Source organism: Pteropus vampyrus, unplaced genomic scaffold, assembly GCF_000151845.1.
Source record: "Pteropus vampyrus isolate Shadow unplaced genomic scaffold, Pvam_2.0 Scaffold251, whole genome shotgun sequence".
Classification (NCBI taxonomy): Eukaryota; Metazoa; Chordata; class Mammalia; order Chiroptera; family Pteropodidae; genus Pteropus; species Pteropus vampyrus.
The window spans coordinates 969460-994811 of record NW_011889032.1 but is presented as its reverse complement, the minus strand read 5'-3'; the positions used below and the strand labels follow the sequence as shown (position 1 = coordinate 994811).

Here is a 25352-nt window from a genome sequence, read left to right as displayed (position 1 = left end):
GATTCAAGAGGCGTTATCATCTAATGAAATGAGTTTCTTTGCTTCTGCCTCTGAGATGAGATATCTCGATAATAAAATCTATTACCGAAGGCCTACCTAGGAATAATTGGGTCTATTACTCCATGACTTGTGGCTTGGTTTCTGCACTGAAAACAGGCTCTTTAGTAATTAATCAGAATTTAACGTTGCTAATACCAATTACAAATAATGTGTGGAGTCTCAAGATGGCAAACAGAAGAGCAGATACTAATCTTGTCCCCTGAGTCTTCATCAATTGAACTTTTGTCACTTTAGACTTGCTGGAAATTAGAGCGACTTAACTCCGCAAAGTTAATTACGGAAAAGGAGGAGGGGTGGTGGTGGTGGTGGAGATATTGATTGAATGTTACAGGTGTGCATTAAATTATTCAAATAAATCCAATTCAGATTATTTAGATGAGATTATCCTTCACTTAATTGCTTGTCAAAGAGGCTTGGGGAGGTTAATCTCCACAATCGAGAGCACGATCATTGTCACAGTTGGGTGTCTTCAGAAGACAGCAGTCCTGAGGAAATCTAGGGATCCCCAAATCAGACTTTTAAATTAAAGTTTTGCATTCATTTCCGAATTATAATTTTTTCGAAGGGTAACTCATCTCTTTATGGTGCGCTTTTTTTTGCCTAAGGTTAAATAGCAAGTGAGAAGAACTCTAGCCTTGAGGCTGGACCAAGCAAAGGGAAAGAAAATGGTTTTTACTAAGAAGATTGGCTGGTTTGGAATTGCAAATGCCTGTAAGGGGAAGGAATGAGTGAACTAGTCTAAGTTCTGGCTCTTTTGGTTGTTGGTGATAGAAATAAAATTCAAATTGGCTTAAGCAAAAAGGAATTCGTAGGTTCATCTAATAGAGACCTCTGGTTTCAGGCCCAGGGGAATTCAGGGACTCAGATGATATCGACAGGCTGAATCCAGTGGGCTGGGGCCAGCTTGCACCAGCTTGCAATAGCTGATTCTGAACATTTCCCCTCAACTCTTTGTTCAAGGATGTCATGTTGGTAGATTGACATTCGCCACTGAGGGAGAATTTATACCATGGAACTTGGTAAATGCTACAAACCAGGGCTTTTTCCACCTTCAGAGCCAGTTTTAAATATTTACCAGCACACCACTGGCCGGATCCCTCTCTCTCCATCTGCATTCTCAACTAGGCTTTCCCTTTCCAGTGGTGACAGTCAGGCTGAAAAATGACCAGCAAATCAGCCTCGATGAGAAGAAAGCCCCTGGTACCCAACAGCTCAAACAAAAGTCCAGGAATGGAATGTCACTGATTCTGTTTGGCCTGGGTTGGGTTACATGCCTATTCCTAAACCAAGCACTAGTGTTCGAAGGGTGTACTCTCGGCTAGACAGTTCTGGGGAACATACCCAGCCCCGAATCCAGGAGTCAGCCCTGTCCTACCCACATGGACAGAGAGTAGGGGAAGATGAGTCCCTCTAAGGAAAACTGGAATGCAGGTATCAGAAGAAGGGAGAGCAGATTCCAGAGAGGCACACTCCTCCCAAGGCCACTACTGAGGCCGTGCTGGTGTGCCTTGAGCCTTGCTGGCTTCTCTGCTCTGTCTGCCTCATGTCCTTTTTACATTTTCTCTTCTCTTCTCTTCCTACTTTTTCTTTCTCTGTTTTATTTCTTTTCTGTTACTCCTGGGGCTGAGAGGTCCCCTGAATAGGATGGATTAAAGAGTGGAAGAGGAAGCCAGAGGAAGCCACCCGATTTTCCTTTGTGTCTCCTCAAGGGAGTGGCTCACGTCTTGAAGCCAGAAAATCTTAATTCTAGGCCCACTTCTGCCCCCAACTGACTGCCTGACCTTGGGCATACCTCTTCCTGTGCTAGACTCATTTTTTTTTTCCTCTCTGTAAAATGGACCAGATAATCTCTGAGGTTCTTCCTGCTGACATACTGGACAAGTCTAGAACTGGTTGTTTATGGAGCCCCAAGCTTTGGAGATGCCTCAAAGGGCTGATAAGTCATGATGGCAGGCTCCTCTGAAATGAACACATCCCTACACCACAACACATCTGCATACAGTCACAGAATCTCACATCTGATGGTATCTAGGCTCCTTCATCTCATTTAATGCCTTCTCCCATCTCCAATTGGTAGGAATTCCACCTCCGGTTAAACAACAGTAGGGTTGGAAAAATGACTACCTCTATGAGCGACAAAATTCTTGTAGATACTAGTGCACTCCGGATTGATTCTGTACCTGCCCCACAGCTGGATTACAGATGGATCACCTTATCTCTGGGGATTTGGTTTCAAAAGGCAGAGAGATACCCACTGCTTCCCTCACCTGGAGACAGCAAGGAGTTATCCAGAGAGTGCCAAGTTTTGTTTTATTTTTTAAAGTGGCCAAATTCCCTTTTAAATCCATAGCTGATGCAGGTCTGTGGTAAATAGAGGCAGAGTTCTCCATCAGGTTGCACCTGCTCTTATCCTGATCTCTGACGCAACATCACAAAACACAGCTTGATATTCCATGGTCTAGGCTGGGGGTCAGCAAACTGCAATCTGTGGGCCAGATTTGGTCTGCCTTCTGTTTTTTGTAAAGTTTTATTTGAACACAGTCATAATTATTGATGTATTATCTATGGCTTCTTTCACACTGTGATGGCAGAGATGAGTGTGACAGAGACCATTTGTTCCATAAAATCTAAAGTATGTACTATGTGGCTTTTCACAGAAAGAAAAAAAAAAAGATTTATTTATTTTTGATCTAGAACATTGCTTGGCACATATTTTAAAAAATACATGTTGAATAAAGAAAGAGCTTGACAGAATGGGCATGAACTGGGAGTAAGGAGACCTCGATGCAAATCCGAGTTTCATCACTGTGTGACTTTGGTCAAGACACTCACCTTCTTTGTGTCTCTGTTATTTTATAAAATGAGGGTAATTGTTGCAACTCCTTCATAACATTGTGGGAAGATTTAATGAGATGATGCATTTAAATGCTTGTCACAGTGTCTGGTACAAAAAAAACTTACTATCATCTTATTACTGTCATTGTCTTAGTCCATTTGGGCTGCTATAACAAAATATTACAGACTAGGTGGCTTATAAACAACAGACATTTAATGATCACAGTTCTGGAGCTGGAAAGTCAAGATCGAGGCATCAATATAGTCATGTTTTAGTGACAGCCCTCTTTCTGGTTCATAGCTGGTGCCTTCTTGCTGTGTTCTCACATGGTAGAAGGGACTAGGGATCTCTCTTTTATAAGAGTACCAATCCCATTTATGAGGGCTCCATCCTCATGACCTAATCACCTTCCAAGGGCCCATCTACTAATACCATAACCTTGGATGTTTAGATTTCAACATATTAATTTGGAAGGGAGCATATATTCAGATTATAGCAATCACCATCACCAATATCACCACCATCATCACCACTACCCCCATCACTATCATTATCATCACCATCATCATCACTATCATTATCATCACCATTATCACCATCATTATCACTACCACCACCACCTTATCCTCATTGCCATGACTACCATCCCCACAACATCATTATCAATGTCACCACTACCACCATCATTATGCTCATTGCCGTCACCGCTACCACCATGACCACCACGATGATTGTCCTCATCACCATCATTACCACCACTGCCATGATGACCACCATATCATCACCACCATCATCATCACCATTATTACCACCCCACTGTGACTGCCATCATCATTCTCATCACCATGATCACCATCACCATCATCGTCATCGCCATCATCATTATCACCGCAAGAATGAGACTTAGAACAGAGAGAGCACCACAGATCTCCTTTCAGGAGCAGGCAAACTCTGAGCTTCAGAGCAAAGTTCTAAGTCTAGGCCAGTAATTAGATCATTTCCAGGTTGACGCTTCTGAGAATTCTATCCCCTATGTGCTGCATCCCACCTTGTGATCTGTGGGTTCATAAATGAATCCTTTGTGTGCTCAGTGTTCTGGGCATCTGCTTCATTGGAATTCTGCCCTCACCTCAGCCTTGCCTTGGCTGCATTCCAGGTAAATGACATGAGAGCCCATCCTACTGCAAGTCACCTTTGCTGCCCACTAGAATAATTAGAATCAACACATCTATTTCCCTAACATCATTCTCATCTTTCCCCAAAAAAAGTTTTTAAATGGAAAGAGAAAGGCAAAAACAAGCTACATCTGTCCTTGTTTAGGCAATTTGCAGCTGTCTGCCTATGACATCCACCCAGCTGGGCAACAGAGCTAGGTTTCCTGTTTGCTTTTGGTGGGAGGTGATGCAGTTGATGCTGTTATTAACATTTGGCAGTGGTTTAGAGACAAAGCATCCTGCTGGAGAGAGGCTTGTAAACAAACACTCAGGGGGATTCCTTGGGCCTCTGCCTTTATGAACTAATTGCTTGGTGGGTGGAGAGAAAAAAAAGAAGACTGATGTCACTACTCAGCAAACAAAAGAAAAGGAACTCAGGAAATAAGATGGTTTTTATTTCTTCTTGAGAGCCTGGCAAAACCTCTCAAGGTTGCACCCAGGTAGCAGTTGGGTCGTCTATGCTAGGAATCGGCAATTTTTTTTTTTTTTTTTTTTTTGTAAAAGGCCAGAGAGTAAATATTTTAGACTTTGCGGGCCATACCATTTCTGTCACAACTTAACTCTGTCATTGTAGCGCAAACGCAGCCATAGATAGTACATGAATGAACAAACATGTGTGTTCCAATAAAACTTTACTAACAAAAACAGACAGTGGGCCAGATTTGACTCGTAGGTTGTGGTTTGCCAACTGCTGCTCTGAGCTCTATCGGAAGGAAAAGCGGAGTAGGGGACAGACAACAGAGCTGCATTTACATCCTGGCTCTAGCCTTTCAGGACTGTGTGTCCTGATTAAGTCACATGTGTTCTCTGAGTCTCAGTTTCCACATCTAAAATAAGGAGATCGAAGGAGTGTCTTCAACTATTAAATCATCAGTAAATTATAACTCTCCCTAGTACCACCCTCTAACCTTGCTAAAAATCATGAAGGAGTATGACTTATTAAAGAAGGCTGTGTGAGTGCTTTCCTGTTAGCCTCGGCTATGGTTGTGGGTTTGGTGATGCAAATATTTTTGTAGCTCATTAGAAACTCTAATGCTTCTGAGTTTCCCAAGGATAGTCCTGCTGTTGTCCATTTCTACCAGTGCCCTCCCACACCAAAATACCTTCCTTGGGCAGCCTAGCCCATTGTCATCACAGAGGTGCTGCCTCGTCTGGAAAACCCCAAACAATCAAGATTCTGTGTATATACTTCTATTAAGAGTGAGCAGTTTATGTTGTGGTTTAATGTTGGGCCATCATTAAAAACTGTTTGCAAATCAAGGAGGCTGCATTTTAAATCTAATAATTATTTTTGTGTTTTAACTGGTATGATTTTCAGACAGGATCTTAGGGACAATTCCAAGTTTTGTGTGATGATACTAATAGTTAACACTCACTTCACCAGAGGAAGGGAAAAGATTGCTCTTCATAGGAAAAGTATAACAGAACCTTGATTTGTGATTCTATGGGTTTATTTATTTATTTTCTGTTACAGATGTCAGCTAGAGATAGATTTTAAGTTGGGTTATGCACAATTGTATTTACTTATCATTGTTGTTATTGTTATTACTGTTATTATTATTTATATAACAGTCTTTTGTTTATTAAGCACATCCTAGGCCTTATGTCATTTAATTCTCCCAAAGATCCTACGACCTAACACCTTGCTTTTCCAAGTGTGTGATTTGCAGACCAGCAGTGTTGGCTGCAGAAACACAGAATCTCAGGCCCTGCCCCATACCTTTGAGTCATGACCTTCATTTTAACAAGACTCTCATGTTACTCATCTGGACAATGAGGAAGCCTGATATAGGTACTTCGTCTTTTCAGATGGGGAGGTAGAGCCTGAGAAGGGTCAGAGATAGGACTTCCTTCCATCCAACCCCTAAATACACAGTCTACTACCCAATTTAACTTATGGTTCCTGCCTCTTTATTTGGTTATTTTGCTTCTGTATCTTTTCCTCCAGCTACACCATCTACTTCCTATTGTTAGGCACTGTTTTCCTCTACCTTTCCAGTGTGGGGCCCAAAAAGCCTTGATGGACCTAGAGGGTATTGCGCTGAATGAAAAGGGTCAGGTAGAGAAAGACGAATATCGCATGACTTCACGTATGTATGGAATCTAAAGAACAAAATAAACAACAACAACAAAAGCGGAAATAAACTCATAGATACAGGGCTACTAGATGGAAGGGGAGGTCATGGGGACGAAAAAAGGCAAAGGGATTAAGAGGTACAAATGCATAGTTGCAGAATAGGCATGGAGATGTAGAGTGTAGCATGGGGAAGATGGTTAATAATGTAATAAATATGTAAGGGGGAAGAGGGGTACTAGATTTAGAGGGTGATCCCTTTGTGAGTTATGTGGATCTCTGATCACTATACTATACAACTGAAACTGATACATTATTGTCTGCCAACTATAATTGAAAAAACCCTCATTGAATTGTACAATGTAAATACAAGCAACTAATTGTCTATTATATTTTAATAAAACTGGAAAAAATAGTTAACCACACATCCAGTAGATGCTCAGGTATCTACTGCCTGGTGAGTGACTCCATGGAATATTTGCATATGCAAAACTGAGACCCTGCTATAAAAAAAGTGAGTGGTGGTGGCCGTCAGTAGCAATCAGTGAGGTTTCCTGGGCACATCTGCCTTTCAGTGCTTTGAGTCTTTAGACTATAGAATAGCAACACTTTTTAGAAATGAGAACCATAGAAATCTTGGACACAGAAGTAGAGAATCTATGGGCTCTTAGAAACTTGGAGTTCTCCCAGTGTTCTCTCCTGGAGTGATGGTTTCAGCAGACAGGACAGGTAAAGCACAGTAGTTTCCCAGATATTTAGATTACTTTTTATCTCACTGCAATATATATGAATCCCCTAGAATGATGTTGTCTAATGTGGCAGTCACCAGCCTCATGGGGCTATGCAAATTTATGTTAATCGAACTTAAATAAAATTAGAACTACAGTTGCTTGGTTGCACTAGCCACATATCAAGCGCTCGACAGCCACAGGTGGGCAGCAGGCTTATTCTCAAGCAATTGTTTTGGTACAGTCCAAATTCTTCCCTTTCGTTCCCATTTTATTCACAATTCCCTCCCAGACTTCTCCCTAGGGTGCAGCTAGTCAGGCTTTATGCCACTTCATTTCCAATTCCTTTTTTTACACACTTATGACTTTTCTCATATCATTGCCATTAGTAGGGGGACTGGTTTTTGAAGCAGCCAAGCATAGTACCTGCTCCACGGAGCCTCTCTTAAGCCTTGAGATCCTTTAGTTTAAACCCCATTTGCGCCTTGAGCCACCTTTGTCTTGGGATGACAAGGACTCAAACATTGTCTTCTACTCTCTGTATTACATCCTTTTTTTTTTTTTCACAGGGTACCACTGACCTGAATTTTTTGAAAAATGGATCTACTAGTTAAACTCTTGTATGTGTGCTAATTAACTTTCACGTCTTTCTCTTCTCCAATACAATTGCACCTCCTAATTATCAATATGGCCACTTAGCAGAATCTAGTAGCATCCTAGAACTGTGAAATGAAAGACCTTAGAATCTTCAAGCCAGAAAATCTTAGGACTTATAGAATCTCGAATCATTGGACATACATAATTTTAAAATCTCATTAGATTAAACTGTACAAATGTTCTATTTGCATAGATCAAAAATGGTTGAATGTAGTTGATTTCATGTGGCTCAACATAATAGAAGTATAGAATATTGAAATCCATACATTTTTAGAATTGTTAGGATAGAATGCTACAGAATTTTAGAACCTTAGGATTTTAGAAGGGGGCCAATAAACTTTTTTTGGGGGGGTCAAGGGCCAGATGGTAAATATTTTCAACTTCGTGGACCACCGAGTCTTTCTGTTTCAACCTCTGAATTCTGAAAGCAGCTATAGATAATACATAAATGAATGATTGTGGTTGTGTTCCAATAAAACTTTATTTACAAAAACAGACACAGGCCAGATTTGACCTGCAGGCTATGGCTTGCCACCCTGCTTTGGAACCTAAAAGCTGAAGTTTCATCAAGCACTTGAGTTTGCACAGGAAGCTCACAGATCTTTTTCCAGGGATCCTAAGTGGGCATTCAAACATGAAGCCATTTTAAGGACAGTTTTACCTATTTCAGACTGCTATCTCTCTCAGGACAGCATCTGGCCTTTAGAATGGTAGTTTGTGGAAGAAAGAGCCTCTGGGGGCTGTTGCTAACATGCTCCCTGGCCCTGAGAGAGAGCCAGACAGTTTGTCCTTGAACCGAGGAAAAATAGTGAGAGATCATCAGCAGCAGCATCTGGCTTCCAGAATACTGGTAGGACCCCATGAGCCCAGTCCCTGGATCAGAAGCAAGAGGTGATCCTGGGTACCTGGGAAATGAGGACTGATAGAACTGGCAAGAGCCAGTAGGCCCCAGCTATGAGTGGGATTTGATGAGGCTGTTCATCTGAGAGGCACACGCCACCGGGCCATAACCTTGAGATGTAGAGGGAAAAGAGAGAGTGAGCACACCACTTAGCAGTTGTTTTTCTTTCCTGCTGAGTCAATAAATGAATAAATGGACCATGAGTGACCATGTGGCTGATGTAATTCTAGGCTCCATCAAAAAGAAGATCACAGAAGTATGTGGAGGGAGCTTCCTTATCCTTATGGTCCACAGCAGAGAACCCTGGCTTACAATTGTCATAGTTAGAGAGGCATCTGAAAGGGGGGTAGGGGCAGCCTGGGAACTAACATTCATTGCCCATCTACAACACGACCGACACTGTACAGAGTGCTTTGCATGCACTACCTAATTAAATCTGCACTTCCACCCTTATGAGCAGGCAATTTTTTTTTAGCTCTATTTTATACATTTTTAAAAAGAGGCTTGAAAGAGGTGATGTGACTTGCCCAAGGCCAGATAGGTAGGAAATATGGGCATCAGGATGTGTCATCAGTCTCTTGGATTCCAAAACCTACGCTCTCAATCATGATACCAGCATTTCTCAAACATCGCATGTGCACAGATCGCCTAGGGATGCTGTTATAATGCAGATTCTGAGTCAGCAGGTCCAAGACATGGCCTGAGGGTCTACATTAGTAACCAGCAACCAGGTGACACTGATGGTACTGGCCCGGGGACCCCAAGTGGTATAGCTGGCACTACATCATATTTTATCCTTATTCCAGACCGCCTGAAGTCATGGGGAGGGGAGGTTTATGTTTTTAAGATGAAGTTATGCAGTGGGAACTGGTTCAAGATTCCAATTCACATCTGTCCAGTGTCGGCATCTTTTAAAAAATAGCATGTTATACCTACTCTTCTGCCTTTAGCTTGGCTCTCACTGGGTTGATTTTGTCCCATAGGGAGTATTTTGCAATGTCTGGAGACATTTTTTTAATGCCATAACTTGGGGTGAAGGTGCTGCTGGTATCTAGTGGGTAGAGGCCAGGAAAGCCTCTATCTGCAGGATGCTGCTAAACATCCTGAAATGCACAGGACAGCCTCCTTCCTTCCCCCCAGCAAAGAATTATCTGGCCCCAAATTTCAATAATGCTGAACTTGGGAAACCCTTTTTACTCTCAGTATTCTTCATTTCAGAAAATAAAAATCCACCTAGAACCCCTCTCTGGAGGCCATGTGGTACCCTTGAATTAGAGGAGTTCATGAGCATTTGAAACCCTCTCACTTGAGCGTGGCATGAATAAATGAGTCACAACTACACAAAAGCCCATTTCTCAATCAATAGGTGGAACTTTCCACTGCTTTGATATGAGGCCAGGGTGTTTGTGTCTCTGTAACATCCTCTCGCCTCAACAGATGGAAGCCAATCAAATCTAGAAATCATCGTCTTAATCTCTAGTCATTATCACGCCTGGCCGCATGCTGTTTATCGGTGTTTTTCAGTGTTTATGTCGCATGCGCTGTTTTCTTTGACAGAAGCTCCCATCTGCCTTCATTTCTCAGCCAGACAGCATTGACTCTGGTCCAAGGGTGGGGAAGGCCAGGATCTGGCATTGATTGCCAATGTCAATAGCTCCCTGATCCATTCTTGAGGGGATGTATCTAATAATAATATAAGACTGTTGATGAGGGTTGATTTAGTGGGGCGAGATCGTTTCTCCCTGTTCACTTGAGTTCATTGTGATGGTTCTTTGGCTTGTTGAGAACACTGGCTGGGACTTCAGTCATTACAAAGCGATCAGATTTGCCTGAAAAGAGAAGTGGATCTCTAGAGCGGGAAGAAGCAGTATGATAAATAATGATCTCGTGCGCATTCAGCTCTTCACAGTTTACAAACCACTTGAATGTGATTTGAGCCTCACAATATTCTGTATGGAAAACAGGGAGGGAATTGGTTACTATTGTAGAGTCGAGGGCAGACTCCGGGATGTGCTTATTGGTGCTTGGGGCATCAGGGCAAATGTGATACTCATTTCCAGGTCTTGAGTCTGGTTCAGTTCTCAGTCTCCCCCTCCGAGCTGTCTCTCCCTGGCTGTGCCTACCTGTCATAGCTGTTGGGATGTGGTCATTTTAGTCACTGCTGGATGGCTTTATTAAAGGGGTAATCTCCCTGTTCCTGCATTAATAAGTTTGGTGTTTGCAATCTCCAGCCAAGTCTCTCCTGTGTGGCCTGGACACATAAGGATACTAACAGGGGTGAGGCCTAATCTGATCCCAGAAGCTGGCACATTGGCAATAATTATTTTACCTGATTATCAGGTGTGTTTGCATGATTTGTGACCTGACAGCAAAGGAGTAAGACACAAAGTATAAATGAGCAGGTTTTGGTGGAGAGGGGACAGGAAGGATTTGGAGGATCATGTTTGTTTGAGGCAGTAAAATATTATGGCCAGTGAGGTGCAGGGTTGAGTGAATCGGATACCTAAGTAAGGAGTATGAGAGGGCCAGGGCGGGTGGGATGAGGGCGAGAAAGCATCCAAATAGAAGAGATCACATAAACTTGCCACATTTCACATGCTCTCACCCAATAGTTCTGAGAACAGGAAAGAAGGCTGATTTTTATTGAGCACTTGCTACGTTTTATGAAATGCGTCAAGTACTTTCCACTCATGAGTCCTCAACTAGTCCTATAGCACAATGCTGTCATTATTCCCACTTTACAGATGAGGAAACTGAAGGTCACGTAGGTAGGCGACAAGACTTGCCTGGGGTCATGCTGTAAGTGGTAAAGCTGGGTTGAAAGGTCACGTCTGTGTGAATCGAAGACCCACAGTGGTAAGAGCTGCTGCTGCATCTTGTCCGTGTCATGTATTTAGAGCTGGGAGAATTTAAAGCTGAAATATTTATGTGACGACTTCTAAGTTGCAGGTACTGAGCTAGACTTTCGAGACATAAGGTTGAGTACAACCCTGCTCACGAGGAGGTCAATGTAGCAGGAAATTAGAAATTGGAAAATAAGTACAGTCTGGTGGGATATGTGCTTCCCCTAGTGGCCTGACAAATACTAGGAGCATAAAGATGAAAGTGGCTAATTCTACCCAAGGCACCCAGAGAGAGATCATGGAGGAAGTGACTGTGGAATGGGTCTTGAAGGATGAAGATGAGTTTACTTGTCAGAGCAGGGAAGAGCATTCCAGGTGGAGGAATGGTAGATGCAAAGGCTCAGAGGCATGAAAACATGGCACGTTTGGGAGCTGGTGAAGACTATGGGAATTACTGACGTGTGGAATGCCAAGTGTGGGCAGTAGAAGGAGAAGAAGCTTGGAGGGCAGGTTGAGAGGGAGACAGTGAAAGGTTCAATAAGCTAAACCACACAGTTTGGACTATGAGAAATGAGGTGGCACTGGAGCCTCTTAAGCAGAGGGGGACATCATAGATTAAAGAGATTCTCCCTTGCATGCTTTATGGAATATAGCATGGCCAGGGGGCTGGATCAAAGAGAAGATGTTTAAGACTACAAGGATCCTTAGGAGATGATGGTGAAGACTAAATGGATGATAATGAATAGAGAGCAGGAGAAAGTACTAGATATTAGCCTATCGTACTGAAGATATATTTGAGTCCCGGAGAAGGGACCAGCGGTATGTAATAAATTGTTCTCACACTAACTTCTTTGGATGTAAAACCCAGCGGCCAGGTGAGAAGTTTCAAAGTCCAGTTTCCCTATTTCTGCAATCACATGGCTAGTGGGCTGAGAAGATATATGAGCTTCATTTCCATTTAAATTGAAATAAAACATGTCAAAGGTGGCTTGATAATTACTGCCTGGAACAATGACTCTCTGATGCGGGAAGCGTGATGTCGGTATATGTGGTACAGATAATTTTTGCATTTGAGACTTAATTATGTTGCTATAATTATTCTTCTGTCAGGAAAATCCGGTGGCACAGATATGTCATATTTAAGTTTGAGCAGAAAAATGAAATGCCTTTTTTCTTTTTTATAGGAAGCAATTGGGTGGGCGACTCCGGGAAGTCAGGAGCGGGGTGTTTGGAGTTCACTCGGGGGTCGGGATGTCTGTCTTCAGCTGGTGGCTTTGTGAGGGCACTGTTGGTATCAACCTTGAGAGGGCTGGAATTCAGTGACAGTCCTTTTGTGTCCTTTTCTGAAGATGCCACGTCAGAAGTTACAGGCTGGGGGCACTTTTGGACCTGGAAAAGCTGTGAGCTCTGAATAGCTAGAGCTGTAAGGAACTTTAGAAAGTTGTTTTGTTTTGTTTATTTGCAAATCTTGTGACTTAAAGACTCCGAACAGTTGCACACTGGTGCCTCAAAGCCTGATCAACCTCCCGTCTCTGTCCCCATCCCCAAGAGACCCTCACCCTCCTTTCGTGCTTGCTGAGGAGTCTGTACCCTCCAGCACTCCTCACCCATAAGGTGAAACTTGGGACCCCAAAATCAAGTATAGAGCCCTCTCCTTACCACTGGAGCCCCAGTTCGTGGCATCATTATAGCCCAAATAACTGGAGCCAGTGTTTAGATGAAAATGGCTTTTCCAATGTATGCGAATGAGAACATGGGAGAGGAATGCACTTTTCAATGGAGAGAGGACTCGCGTAGGAAAAGCTCAAGTTCTAGTTCTGCCTCTGTCACCCAATGACTAAGCACCCTTGGCCAGGTAGCTTCCTGCTCTGAGCCTCAGTTTGGGCCCCTGGTATATGGTGTATGTTGTCCACAGTGTTTATGTGATGTGTGAATGTGCCATGCATTCACATCTTAGACTTTGTGCAAGCCAGATCTTTATCACTTAGATTTTGAACAGCTCAAGTTGCCTAAAATGTTAGCTTTACAGAAAGCTATAAAAGCCATCAGGCAATAGCTGGGAGCCTTTTAAAACAGTCAGGTAGAAAAATGAAAAGGGAAAGAGAAGGAAAGACTGTAAGCAAGTGCCTGGAGGCCCAGGTCTTCCTGCACTGAGATAATGGAGAATCCTGGCAGTATAGGCTGGAGGGGTGGAGTGGTAGCTCTAAGGTCTCCTGTTTGTCTGCATGCCAACTCTATTCTGCCTTAATATAAAGCCATTTTGCCTGAGTGTGTTGAGGAGATTTATCTTATTATGCATGTATGCAGAAATGAACACAGAATGGAAATACACCAACATAATCTTCGAGTGGTTGTCGTGTAACAGACCTAAGGGTAATTTGTTTTTGGCCACTTTTTTTTATTTTCTAACTTCTCTATACTGAATTCTGTTAGAACCAGAAAAGTACAGTCATGTGCCACATAATGATATTTCGATCAACAATGGATCTCATATGTGACGGTGGTCCCAAAAGGTTATAATGGAGCTGAAAAATTCCTATCTCTACAATGCACTGCAGTATGCAATTACTCACGTGTTTGTGGTGATGCTGGTATAAACGAACCCACTGCACTGCTAGTCGTATAAATGTACAGCACATACAATCATATACAGTGCATTGTACTTGATAATGAAAATAAGTGCCTGTGTTACCGGTTTATGTACTTACTATGCTTTTTATCATCATTTTAGAGTGTACTCTTTCTACTTACATAAAAAATGTTTGCTGTAAAACAGTGTGCCTTGTTACACCGGTATCAGCCTCATACATCTTGTGTTTATTGCATCTCTCGGTTGCATCGTTTTCTCTTATGGTTGATCTAATCTTGTTTGGTTCATGCAGTCACATGCTGTACAGGCTTAGAGCCTAGGAGCAATAGGCTATACCATAGAGCCTATAGAGTGTGTAGTGGGCTAGACCACTTAGGTTTGTGTAAGTGCACTCTGTGATGTTCACATAATGACAAAATTGCCTAACAACACCTTTTTCAGATCATGTCCCTGTCATTAAGCTGTACACAATTGTAATGGTGTTTAGAAACCATAGGAAAATAAAAGATCCCATGGTGTGCTATTAGTTTGTTAGGGCTGTAGTAACAAAGTACCACAAACTGGGTGGCTTGGAAACAGAAACTTATTGTCTCACCATCCCAGAGGCCAGAAGTCTGAAATTAAAATGTCGATAGGGCCATGCTCGTCTGAAGGCACTGAAGAAGGGTCTGGTCTACGCCTCTCTCCTAGTTTCTGATGCTTTGCTGGCAATCTTTGATGCTCCTTGGCTTGTAGATGCATCACTCCAATCCCCTATCTATACATGATGCTCTCCCTGTGTGTCTTCGTTTCATCTCCCCTCCGTGTTTCAATCTCTGTCTCGCATTTCCCTCTTCTTGTAAGGACACCAGCCATAGTGACCTCATTTTAACTTGAGTGCCTCTGTAAAGACCCTATCTCCAAACTCAGTTACATTGTGAGGTGCTGGGAATGAGGATTTCAACATATCTTTTTTGCATGTTGTGAGGAGGGTCACAATTCTACCGATAAACAGATGTGTCTAGAAACGGGACAAAGTTCAGCGTGGCTACAGAGCTCTTGTTTGAGGTTAGGGAAGTCAGTTGAGATGGGGTCTATATGTGAAGAACCTTCAGTGTTACAGTGGTGGCCAGCTTCCACATGATTCCCAGTGATTCCACCTCTGGCCTTCACGCCCCTGTGTAACCTCCTATATTGTATCAGAGTTGGTCTGTGACCAATAGATTATGGCAGTAGTAATGACATGTCACGTCTGAGGCTGGGTTATAAAAGGCATTTGACATTTGGATCTCTCTTGGATCATTTGCTCTGGAAAAGCCAGCCACCATGTCATGAGGACACTCAAGCAGCTCAGCGAGAGCCCTCATGGCATGAACTGAGGCCTCCGGCTAGCGGCTATGCCAGTGGGTCTTCTTGGAGGGGACCCTTCACTCTCAGTCATGCCTTCAGACAACCAGAGCCCTGGTTGACACTTGACTGTCACTCATGAGAGAGCCTGCATTAAATTTCCTACTGCGACTATAACAAACTACCACAAACATAGTAGTTTAAAATAACACAACTCATTCTTTCACAGTTTTGGAGGTCAGAAGTCCAACGTGAGTCATCAAAGGTAAAAATCAAGGTGCAAGCAGAGCTGGTTCCTTCTAGAGGTCCCAAAGGACAGTCTAATCCTTGCTTCTTCCAGCTTTTAGAGGCAGCCAGCATTGCTTGGCTCCTGACCACATCACTCCAATCTGTGATGCCATCATCCCATTGCTGCTTTCTCCCACGATGTCTTTCTCACAAGGATCCTTATGAGTACATTTAGGGGCCACCCAGATAATCCAGGATAATTTTCCCATCTCAAGATCCTTGATTTAATCACAATTGCAAAATCCCTGTTACCATCTAAGTTAACGTAGTCACATGTTTTGGGGATTAGGACATGGATACCTTTGATGGCCGTTATTCATCCTACCACAGACTCTAAGCCAGAACCACTTGGATGAGCCACTCCCAAATTCATGACCCACAGAAAACCATGAGAGATGCTCAATTATATTTGATATTTTAAAATACTAGCTGTATACAGCCATGCCACCCAGAACAAGCCTGATCCCATCTGATCTCGGAAGCTAAGCAGGATCGGGCCCAGTTAGTACTTGAATGGGAGACCACCTAGGAAGACCACATACTGGAGGCATAAAAAATAAAAAATAAAGGATTGTAAGCTGACAAAGTCCTTGCAATATGTGCGGTCAACCAAAGGTTGCCTCACCTAAAAATAAAAAAAAATAAAAAAGAATAAAAATAAAGCACTAGGTATTGAAGCAATTTGTTGTGTAGTAGTAAATAACTAATATAAACTAAGCATTTGTCATTCACCATTGATTTTATAATACTTGGAAATTATAGTTCTGGAGTTCTTATAACTTTTTCCTCAAAATACACTTATAGAAAAGTGTGCAAATCTTGTAAGTGTATAGTTTGATGATTTTTTACAAACTGAAAACACCCTAGTCTCTCCTTAATAATGAAGACTAGATTGAACCCAGATGCTCTTGTGCTCTGTGCCAATAATTCTCCTGTTGGCTCTCAGATCCATTCTTGCCCCTTCTCATCTCTGCTCAGAACTGCGGGAAACTGTGCTTCCTAGCTGCCTTCCGGTAGGTTCAGCCAACAAAAGGCAGTGATGGACAATCGAAAGACAGGAGGAGGAGAGAAGCCAGGGTGCTTCTCCCTTTCTCTCACTGCCTTGAGAAGGATCCCTGGCAGCAGCTGAGCCCCCGTAATTTCAGGTCCCACTAGGGACTCCCCTCCTCCATGAAGCCACCTTCCATCAGGCAGCCCTGGTGAGGTTTCACCTCCCATCAGATGGCCCAACTTCTTGGTTTTTCCTTCCAGCCCTAGGTTGGCAGGACCTTCCTGCTGTTGCTAATCTCTCTTGCCTTCTCATCTTTTTCACCACCTGATAACCAATTCCCTGTATTAAAAATTCCTGTTGTTGACTGATCTAGAATGATTTCTGTTTTCCCGATGGATACAGGCCCCTTCGAGACTGTGTATTAAATCCTTTTGGCTTCAATAAAAAGCATCAGGTTTGTAGACTTCATTTTCTGAACGATGAGGCTGTCCTCACTATACAATATTGGCATGCTTCATATTTTCAAAGTCTTTATTTAGAAAGAAGGAAATGGGGATATGTGTTACGTATGAAGTATGTGCCACTGTGTTAGGTATACCAGATATATGCAGTTTTACATTATTTCATTTGTTCCTTGCAATAACTGTCTGTCAGAGAATAATACTGTCATATTTACAGATGAGGAACTAGAGGTAGGAAAGGACTAGTAACACTTGGGAATTCACACAGGTGCTTCTGGGTTCATCTTGTTCTAAAGCCAGAGCTTCTCCAGGTACTTCCAGGTACTATGTTGTTAATAGTTTGCATCTCCCCGTCCCCACACACCTACTTGCAGGTTGATTATGAAGAAAGAAGAAAGGACCTTGGATAGTAATGACCACCTTTTCCTCAGTTCCACTTTCTGCTGAAGGTCAGGCTCTTTTTCAGGCTTAGATAAGAGAACCTCATGTATACTTTTAGGTTTTCTAATGGGCACCACAACTCTCCTTTCCAAAATTGAAGCTGAACACTCCCTGCTCATGCTCACTTCCTTGCTAATATAGCCTTGGAGTCCTAAACAGGACACAATTCGCAGGGCTTCTGTTTTCTCCTGCAGCCTTGTTTCTCCCAAGCAAGTGACCCTTAGACAGTTTGAATGAAGCAATGGCAGTTTCTCATAATCTCTCTATCTGGGAATACTACCCTACCTCTGGAGACAGACATCCTGTGATAAAGCAGGAACAATTATAGGCAAAGGGGCAAGAGCCATGAGCTTGGTTCCAGAGACTTGGGTCTAACTCTAGATCATCATGTCCTGGTTGCATGTGCCTGGGCAAGTGACTTTACCCCTTTGAAACTCAGCCTGCTCACCTGTAAAATGGGGATAATGAGGCTGCAGAGACTATCTTGACGAGCACTGAGCAGGTAGACCAGGGAACTGTTCTTTGTAATGTCAGGAATAAATAAAGTCATATTTTTTAGCTTTCTCATAATAAAAGTAATTTATATTCTTAGCAGACTATCTGGAGGAGAATAAAAAGGAAAATAAAAACCACCTAATATCTCACCACACAGAGATAATAACTCCACTATTACTTTGTTGTAATATTCTCGAGTCACCTTTTATGTGTTTATATAGTACTTGACTCTGAGGCTTCTTATAAAGATTGTGTGACAAAAGGTATTTTAAACATTTAGCAGAGTGCCCGCACATGTGAGAAATAGAAGTAAATATATTCATTTATTAAGTATGTGTCAGACTAAGAATATTTGTATATGTATCTATATATACACAGGTGCATAAACATTCATAGATATGTATATCTTTATAAGTGAATGTGCACGTGTAATTGTTTTTTGGACCAGGCTTTATAACATGAAGTTTCTATTTGTCTTTACTGCATCAGAAGAAAATAACAAGATGAATTTTCATCACATTTTGGAAATGTTTTGAGATCATCTGACCTATAATATAAACTTGTGGAATTAACTTTGGGAGGTGTTGGGGGGCACCTCCATAGATTAGAGAGGGAACCTCCAGAGGTACAGAAACTGACATATGAGAGTCCTGTGCATTTGCAGACGGGAGAGGGTCCTCCGAAGATTGAGCTGCCCTGGGCAGACAAAACAAACATCGGTTTTAAATATTAGCCTCTAATTGAACATCACAAGAGGAGATGATTTTAATTGCAGCCACTAATTATCATACGAACTGCTCCCTACACAGGCATCTCTAAGCGGCATGCTCCAGGGGGAGAAGCTTGGGAGTTCAGCATGGTTAATGATTCTCTTAAGTGGTGCTGGGAGGCCAGCAAGTACCCATGCTACGTATTATTGTATTTATCTCTGCATGTATGGTATATACTGTGTATGCATTAGTGAGTGTGTGTAATACCCCTGCCCCTCCCTCACTCACCACTTACAGCCAGCCAGTCATGCAGTAACGCCATTCATTTAATCCCAAAACATGTATTGAGTGCCTGCTATGTTCTAGACAGTGGCAACAGACAAATTAGGTCCCTGTGAGAAAGGAAGCTCTGTGGAAGTTAGGATTTTGTCACCTGTGCCTGGATCAGTGCTGGCACATAGTAGATGCTCAATAAATGTTTATTGAATGAATAAATGGTATAGATACTCCCTGACTTATGATGATTTGACCTATGATTTTTCAACTCTATGGTGGCATGAAAGTGATTTGAATTCAGTAGAAATCATATTTCAGATTTTGAATTCTGGTATTTTTCCAGACTAGCATAATGCAGTGTGGGATATGATACTCTCTTGGGATGCTGGGCCACGGCTCCTGGTCAGCCATGCAGAAACGAGGGTGAACAACCGGTACTCAACCGTGTATGCGTTGCCAGTGGTTTTTGGATACTGCGTTTTGTGTTTTCACACCCCATTGTGTTTACAAAATGCCCATCCTTGTCTCCTGCTTCTGGTGAGAAGAAGAGGAAGGCAATTACAGATGCCCCTCAATGTGTGATGGGGTTACTGGTGATGGAAGTGTTCCGAGCACATTTAAGGTCATCTGGGCTAAGCTGTGATGTTTGGCAGGTTAGGTGTCTTCAATGCATTTTTGACTTATGATATTTTCAACTTATGATGGGTATACAAGGATGTAACCCTGTCTTAAGTCAAAGAGCATCTGTGTATGTGTGTGTACATATATATACACACACAAACATATACAATTACTATATAATATATATTAGTATGTTGTGTGTCTATTACAGTGTGCTAATCACTATAGTATAACTATAGATTAATATGGTATATTTATTAGTAGGTTTCTGCTGTATACATCTTATCTAAATAGTCATATCCTAATATCCCCCAATTTCTCTGTGCTCTAAGTCTCCAAGGAGAGATAGTGACAGAGAAGACCAAGCTTACACCAGACTTTAAAACAAAAACAAACCCCATTTGCATGTAGAAGTCCTGACCAAATCCTGAGCTTTTGGGTGGAAGAGGCCCACCTCCCAGGCCTGACAGGGGGTTTCCCCTTCTCTTCTGTTCCCCTTCCATGTCTCTCAAGTGGTCCCTGGATGGGCCTTGTTTTGTCTAACCCAGGGAAACTGAGGCACCATATCCATTTCACCTAATGACTTGGTCTCTGTAATCAACATTTCATTTTCACAATATTATGGATACTGTGTTTTGTGTTTTCACACCCCATTGTGTTTACAAAATGCCCATCCTTGTCTCCTGCTTCTGGTGAGAAGACGAGGAAGGCAATTACAGATGCCCCTCAATGTGTGATGGGGTCACTGGTGATGGAAGTGTTCCGAGCACATTTAAGGTCGTCTGGGCTAAGCTGTGATGTTTGGCAGATTAGGTGTCTTCAATGCATTTTTGACTTATGATATTTTCAACTTATGATGGGTATACAAGGATGTAACCCTGTCTTAAGTCATTTTCACAATATTATGGTTTGGACTCATCTCAGGTCCCCTTTTCTCTTAATCAATAGAGACCAAGTCATTAGGTGAAATGGATATGGTTTTGAGTTGACGCAGGAAATTGGTTTTTGAGTTGATGCAGGAAAGGTTTGCTGATTGCTGATTACACGGATTCTAAATTTCCCAAATCTGTCCCCTTGGGGTATATCCCACAGAGCCTGATGAGAGAGAAGATGGGAAATGAGGACAAGGGGGCATGGTGGAGGGTGGGAGGTAGTGCAGGTCCCCTGGACCCCGTCCTTAGTCCATGACCCTCACTTATGGATGGTTACTTGTCTCTCAGCACTCTTCTCTCTGTTTAGCTGACTCATTTTTTATGCTGCCATTACTTTCCACCCATGTCTTTCCTCCCCAGGATACTGAAAAGGCTTTGGAGCTGGAGTCCTGCATTCCAGTCTCCTTATTTGCCGAGTGACCTTGGCACACCTCCTCAGTGATGTGGGGACATTCACCCAATTGCTCCACGCTTTCCTCTGAGAATTAAATGATAGCAATGCCACTGTTGGTCAAGTCTTTCCTCTCTGCCAAGTGTGAAGGGGGCTGCTTCTGCACTCTTTCATACCGAAGGTCACACGGCCCGTCCGCGGTAGACCTGGGATTCGAACCCAGGCATCCTGGCTCCAGAGACTACTTTTCATTTTCACAATATTATGGTTTGGACTCATCTCAGGTCCCCTTTTCTCTGCCTACCTGTTTAGTCCTGGCTCAGGGCTACCCACCCCTGACACAGCACCTGCACCGACCCTGTCCTTCACCCATCAGGCAGCTCCCTGGGGTTGAGACTTTAGGTCCTACTTGCTCCCTCCACATGACATTGATGCAGGCGGTGTTAACCCAGGCACAACTGGGAGGAGACGTCTGTTCTCTTTTGTTATCTCTCAGCACTTGTGACCTCAAGAGTTCTCATCAGAGAACCCAAGACTTGGATGCCCATGTCACCTTTGTGGTCTCCTGGCTGTGCGACTTCGGACAGGTCATTTTGGTGCTCTGGCCTTCGGTTTCTTCATCTATAATGTGAACATTCACCACAGGTCTAAAATGGCCCGGACGTGGACTTTGCATAGCATCTTCCTGTCTTACAAAGACACAGTGCCTCATCTCCTGGGAGATGACGTCTTATCCCAGTGCTACCATCATTTTGGCACACTAGGAAGGAGCTGAGCTTGTGCAAAACGCTCCTGTAAGCTGCCTAGATTTTTCACCTATCCACTTTTCTAAATATCTTTATGAGCCCAGGTACTAGTGTCCTGGGGCAACCTGGGGCAAGCCCCCGCTCGCCGTCAGTGTGTGTTCTTCGCTCTGACAGTTTACTGGCCTCCTGCCCCAGGGCTCCTGCCTCAATCTTCAGTCGTCTCTCACCTTGTCAGCACCAAGACTGGGATTTCACAGCTGGCAGCTTCAATCAACTACTATTCACTGCCAGCCCCTTCTCACACCACCCTTATCTCCATGTGCCACCCCTTCTCTCATCAACTCAGCTTGACCTTGGGCTTTCTCACAACTCTCTCCTCTCTCCTTTCTCTCTCTCTCTCTCGCTCTTGCTCTCGCTTTCAAATTAGAAAAGACTCAAAATCAGTGAAAGGCACAGACTTATAATACGGCGAACGGACAAGCCAATCTCCAAGGAGAGCTGAGTGTATCCTTGTAATAGCGAGCAGACTTTCACTGGGTGTGCACACGTAGCCCCAGAAAGATCACTGGCCTGGGAGCAGGACAGACCAAGGTTCACATCTGGGATCTGCTTCTAACTGCTCTGAGTGACTTCACCCACCTCAGTTTTCTCATCTACAAACTAAAGAAAAATGATCCCGGGCTCAGAGAGGGGCCGCGAACTGTTCAAGGACACACAGCTAGTGAGTTAAATGGGGAACTGAGAACTGCACTTAGATCTGACCCCAAATCCTTATATTTTTCACCCTTCCATACTCTCATCAGTTGATGTGTTCCTAAAAAAACAGTCGAAAATAAACTTAATCAGAACAGCTTAAAAGAAAAACTATCCATAAGCCCCTTTCACCTCCATCTATAAATATTCTCAACTCTCCAAGTGTTCTCCCAAGTGTGTGTGTGTTATTTGCATATATATGGGCATGATATTTTTCTGTTCTATTACATTTGCTTAACATTATTTTACAGAAGCATTGCACGCTGCCACAATCCTTATTTTTAATGTTAATGTCTGCCTAATGGCATCAAAGTGACACGCTGTGATTTCCCTAACCATTCCCAATTGTTGGGTGATGATGTGGCATTCAGCTTCTCTGTGTCATCAAATAGCTCTAAGCATCCTTGGGTACAGATCCTGGCTCTGCTTTTTGATTTCTTCTCTGTATATTCCAGGTTTAACCCAGAGTTTCTCAGACTGAGCCTTGTTGACATTCGGGCCCAGTAATTCTCTGTGGCGTCCTGTGCGCTGTGGGATGTTGGGCTGCATCCCTGGCCTCTACCTGCTAGATGCCAGTAGCATCTCCTAACGTTGAGACCACCAATGGACCCAGGCCCCCAACAGCCCCCGAGGGGCAAACTCTCCCTTAGTTAACAATCATTGTCTTAAAGGGTTGGGGTGTGTGAAATATGTTGCAAATGGAAGTCAAAGATTTTTCAAAATAAGAACAAAATCTGATGAGGGCAGTGTCAGAGAGTGAAGGGCTGAGGGCTGAGAGGAGAGTCAGTGTGCCAAGCTGTTCCGGCACTGCCATTAAGCTTTCTCTACGCTAGGCCTCAGTTTCTTGTCTGTGAAGTGGGAGCAGTAAGAATGCCCCACCTGCCAGGCTTGTGAGGAGTGAGTGAAGTCAGGAGCATAAAACACTGAACACAGAAAGATCTCAGTAAATGCCAGCGGTGTCGGCCTGCTCTGCATTTGTCGTCTTTGCCTTTGCTGCCTTTGAGGATGGAAAGTTGGGGGAGTCAAGGTGACAGAGTCGAAAGAGAACTATTCTTGTTCTGCGCTTCCCCGCATCCTCCTGCTCCAGATCCACTCTTGGTGCATAGACTCAGCTTCCAGAATCAGTCTTTGTGTTGTTCTGGGAAACGTTCATTGGTTCGTGTGTTTACTCATTCACCCACGGTGTACTGAGTGCCCACTTTGCACGAGGCAGCATGGTGGCACAGGTTCAAAGCACAGCTCTGGGGTTGGACAGACTGAGTGTTCAGACCCCCAGTGTCAGTGAGTGTGCTCTGTCCATGGGCCATGCCCTGGAAGCCCCAAAGCATCTATTTCCGGCATGAAATTTAGAGCACCTATCTCAAGGTCTGATAAGCCCATCCATAGAGAGAGGCTGTCATGTGTACCCACCACCTCATAAGTGCTTGGTGAACGCTAGGCTGGGTCCGGGGTCCGTCTGCTTCCCAGAGCTCTTGTGAGTGTCTAGGATTCTTGTCCAAGGCCAACATGTGCTGGTGGTCTCTGTCTCCAGGAGAAGTACATCGAGGAGCTTGCAGCAGTGAGACAGACCCTCCAGACAGACCTGGAGACGTCCATCCGGAGGATTGCTGACCTGCAGGCAGCCTTGGAAGAGGTGGCATCCAGCGACAGTGACACGGAGAGGTAACCTACAGGGGGTCAGGTGGGGCTGGGTGCAGCACATGGGCTGCACCCTGGGGAGCACTGTGGTCCTCAGTGGCCAGAGCTCCCACTCTGGGTTTGGGGAGCTGTATCTGCTGGGAGACCCAAATGTGTCTGAAGGTGGGAGGGATAACTGACTGGCTTGGGTGAGGAGAGACAGGATGCCAGCCAGCCCAGCTTGCCAAGTCTGGGGAGGCAATCTGGGGGATGGCTGCAAAAGGACCCCAGAGTGTGATCTTGGGCAAGTTCCATGTCCAATCTGGGTGTAATTTCCTCATTTGTAAAGTAGACACAAACCACATCATATTGCCAAGATTCTATCACTTTTGACCTATAGACTGGACATTTCATATATTTAACCTACTGCCTCCCTCAGAGGGTTGATAGAGGTAAATGAGTTAATAGATGAACATCACTTAGGACAGTATATGGGGCACATTAGTGCCATAAGAGTGTAAGCTATGTTTGTGCAAAATAACAAGAAATTTTACAAAGACAACAGCTAATTCAAGGATGCAAGATTAGATGGCTGGTGATTGGTGAAACCCTCAAATTCAATGTCAGGGCTTCTTCTTCAGAAGACAGGCTGCTTCCCTTCATCTCCACTCAAGTCTCGAAGCTGCCACAGGCCATGGGTGGGCTGCTCAGCTATAAGGAGTCTGAGGTGTCCTGGCTGGGCACATGGTCCCTGCAGATGGCCCAGAGCAGGCTGTTCCCCAGAGCTGCCTTTGTAGCCTTGGCATGCTATTTCTCTGCAAATCACAGCTGCCTTTCTGGCTGCAGCATCTCTACCTCCCACCCCAGCCTCTTCAGCGAAGCATGGCATTTTTGTTTCATGACTTTGACAAGAAACAAGGTACCTTAACCTAACCTCTATATGTGGTTCCCACCCAATGCCAGCCAGCCACCCTTGCAGCCACCTGCGTGGGCTGCTACATTGGTCTTCATCTTGGTCTTTGTTTCTGTGGGGATGGTTCGTGCTGCAGTCAGAACAAAGGTCAGACCATGGACTGCAGCCTTCTCATTCCCACGTGAGGATCTTGACATCAGGGGAGTTCAAGGTCACATAACAAATTAGCATCATACTCTCAGTTAGAACCCAGGGCTGATCAGTTTCCTATCCGGACATTTGCTAGTCACGTCCCTCTTAATAAGATGAAGGCAGAGGCCAACTACGGGGTGACAAGAGGTGTGGGCATGAGGCCAACAGAGGGAGAAGTAGAAGGAGTTGCAAGTCGGCTGTGGTTTAGCCAGTGGGAAGAACCAGACGTCTGTATTAGAGCTGACCATAGCTAATCAAGAAAAAGACTGGAAGGAAACACACCAACGTGCTAATAC

General features: G+C 43.7%; 1 protein-coding gene across 1 annotated transcript in view; it reads left to right on the top strand.

Moving 5' to 3' along the window:
- MYO18B (myosin XVIIIB) overlaps nt 1–25352 on the top strand; it is a 270882-nt gene that overhangs the window by 208041 nt on the left and 37489 nt on the right. Inside the window, exon 39 of the mRNA XM_011374654.2 lies at nt 23866–23996. Within this exon, the coding sequence (XP_011372956.1) occupies nt 23866–23996 (131 nt within the window). The remainder of the gene's footprint in view (nt 1–23865; nt 23997–25352) is intronic.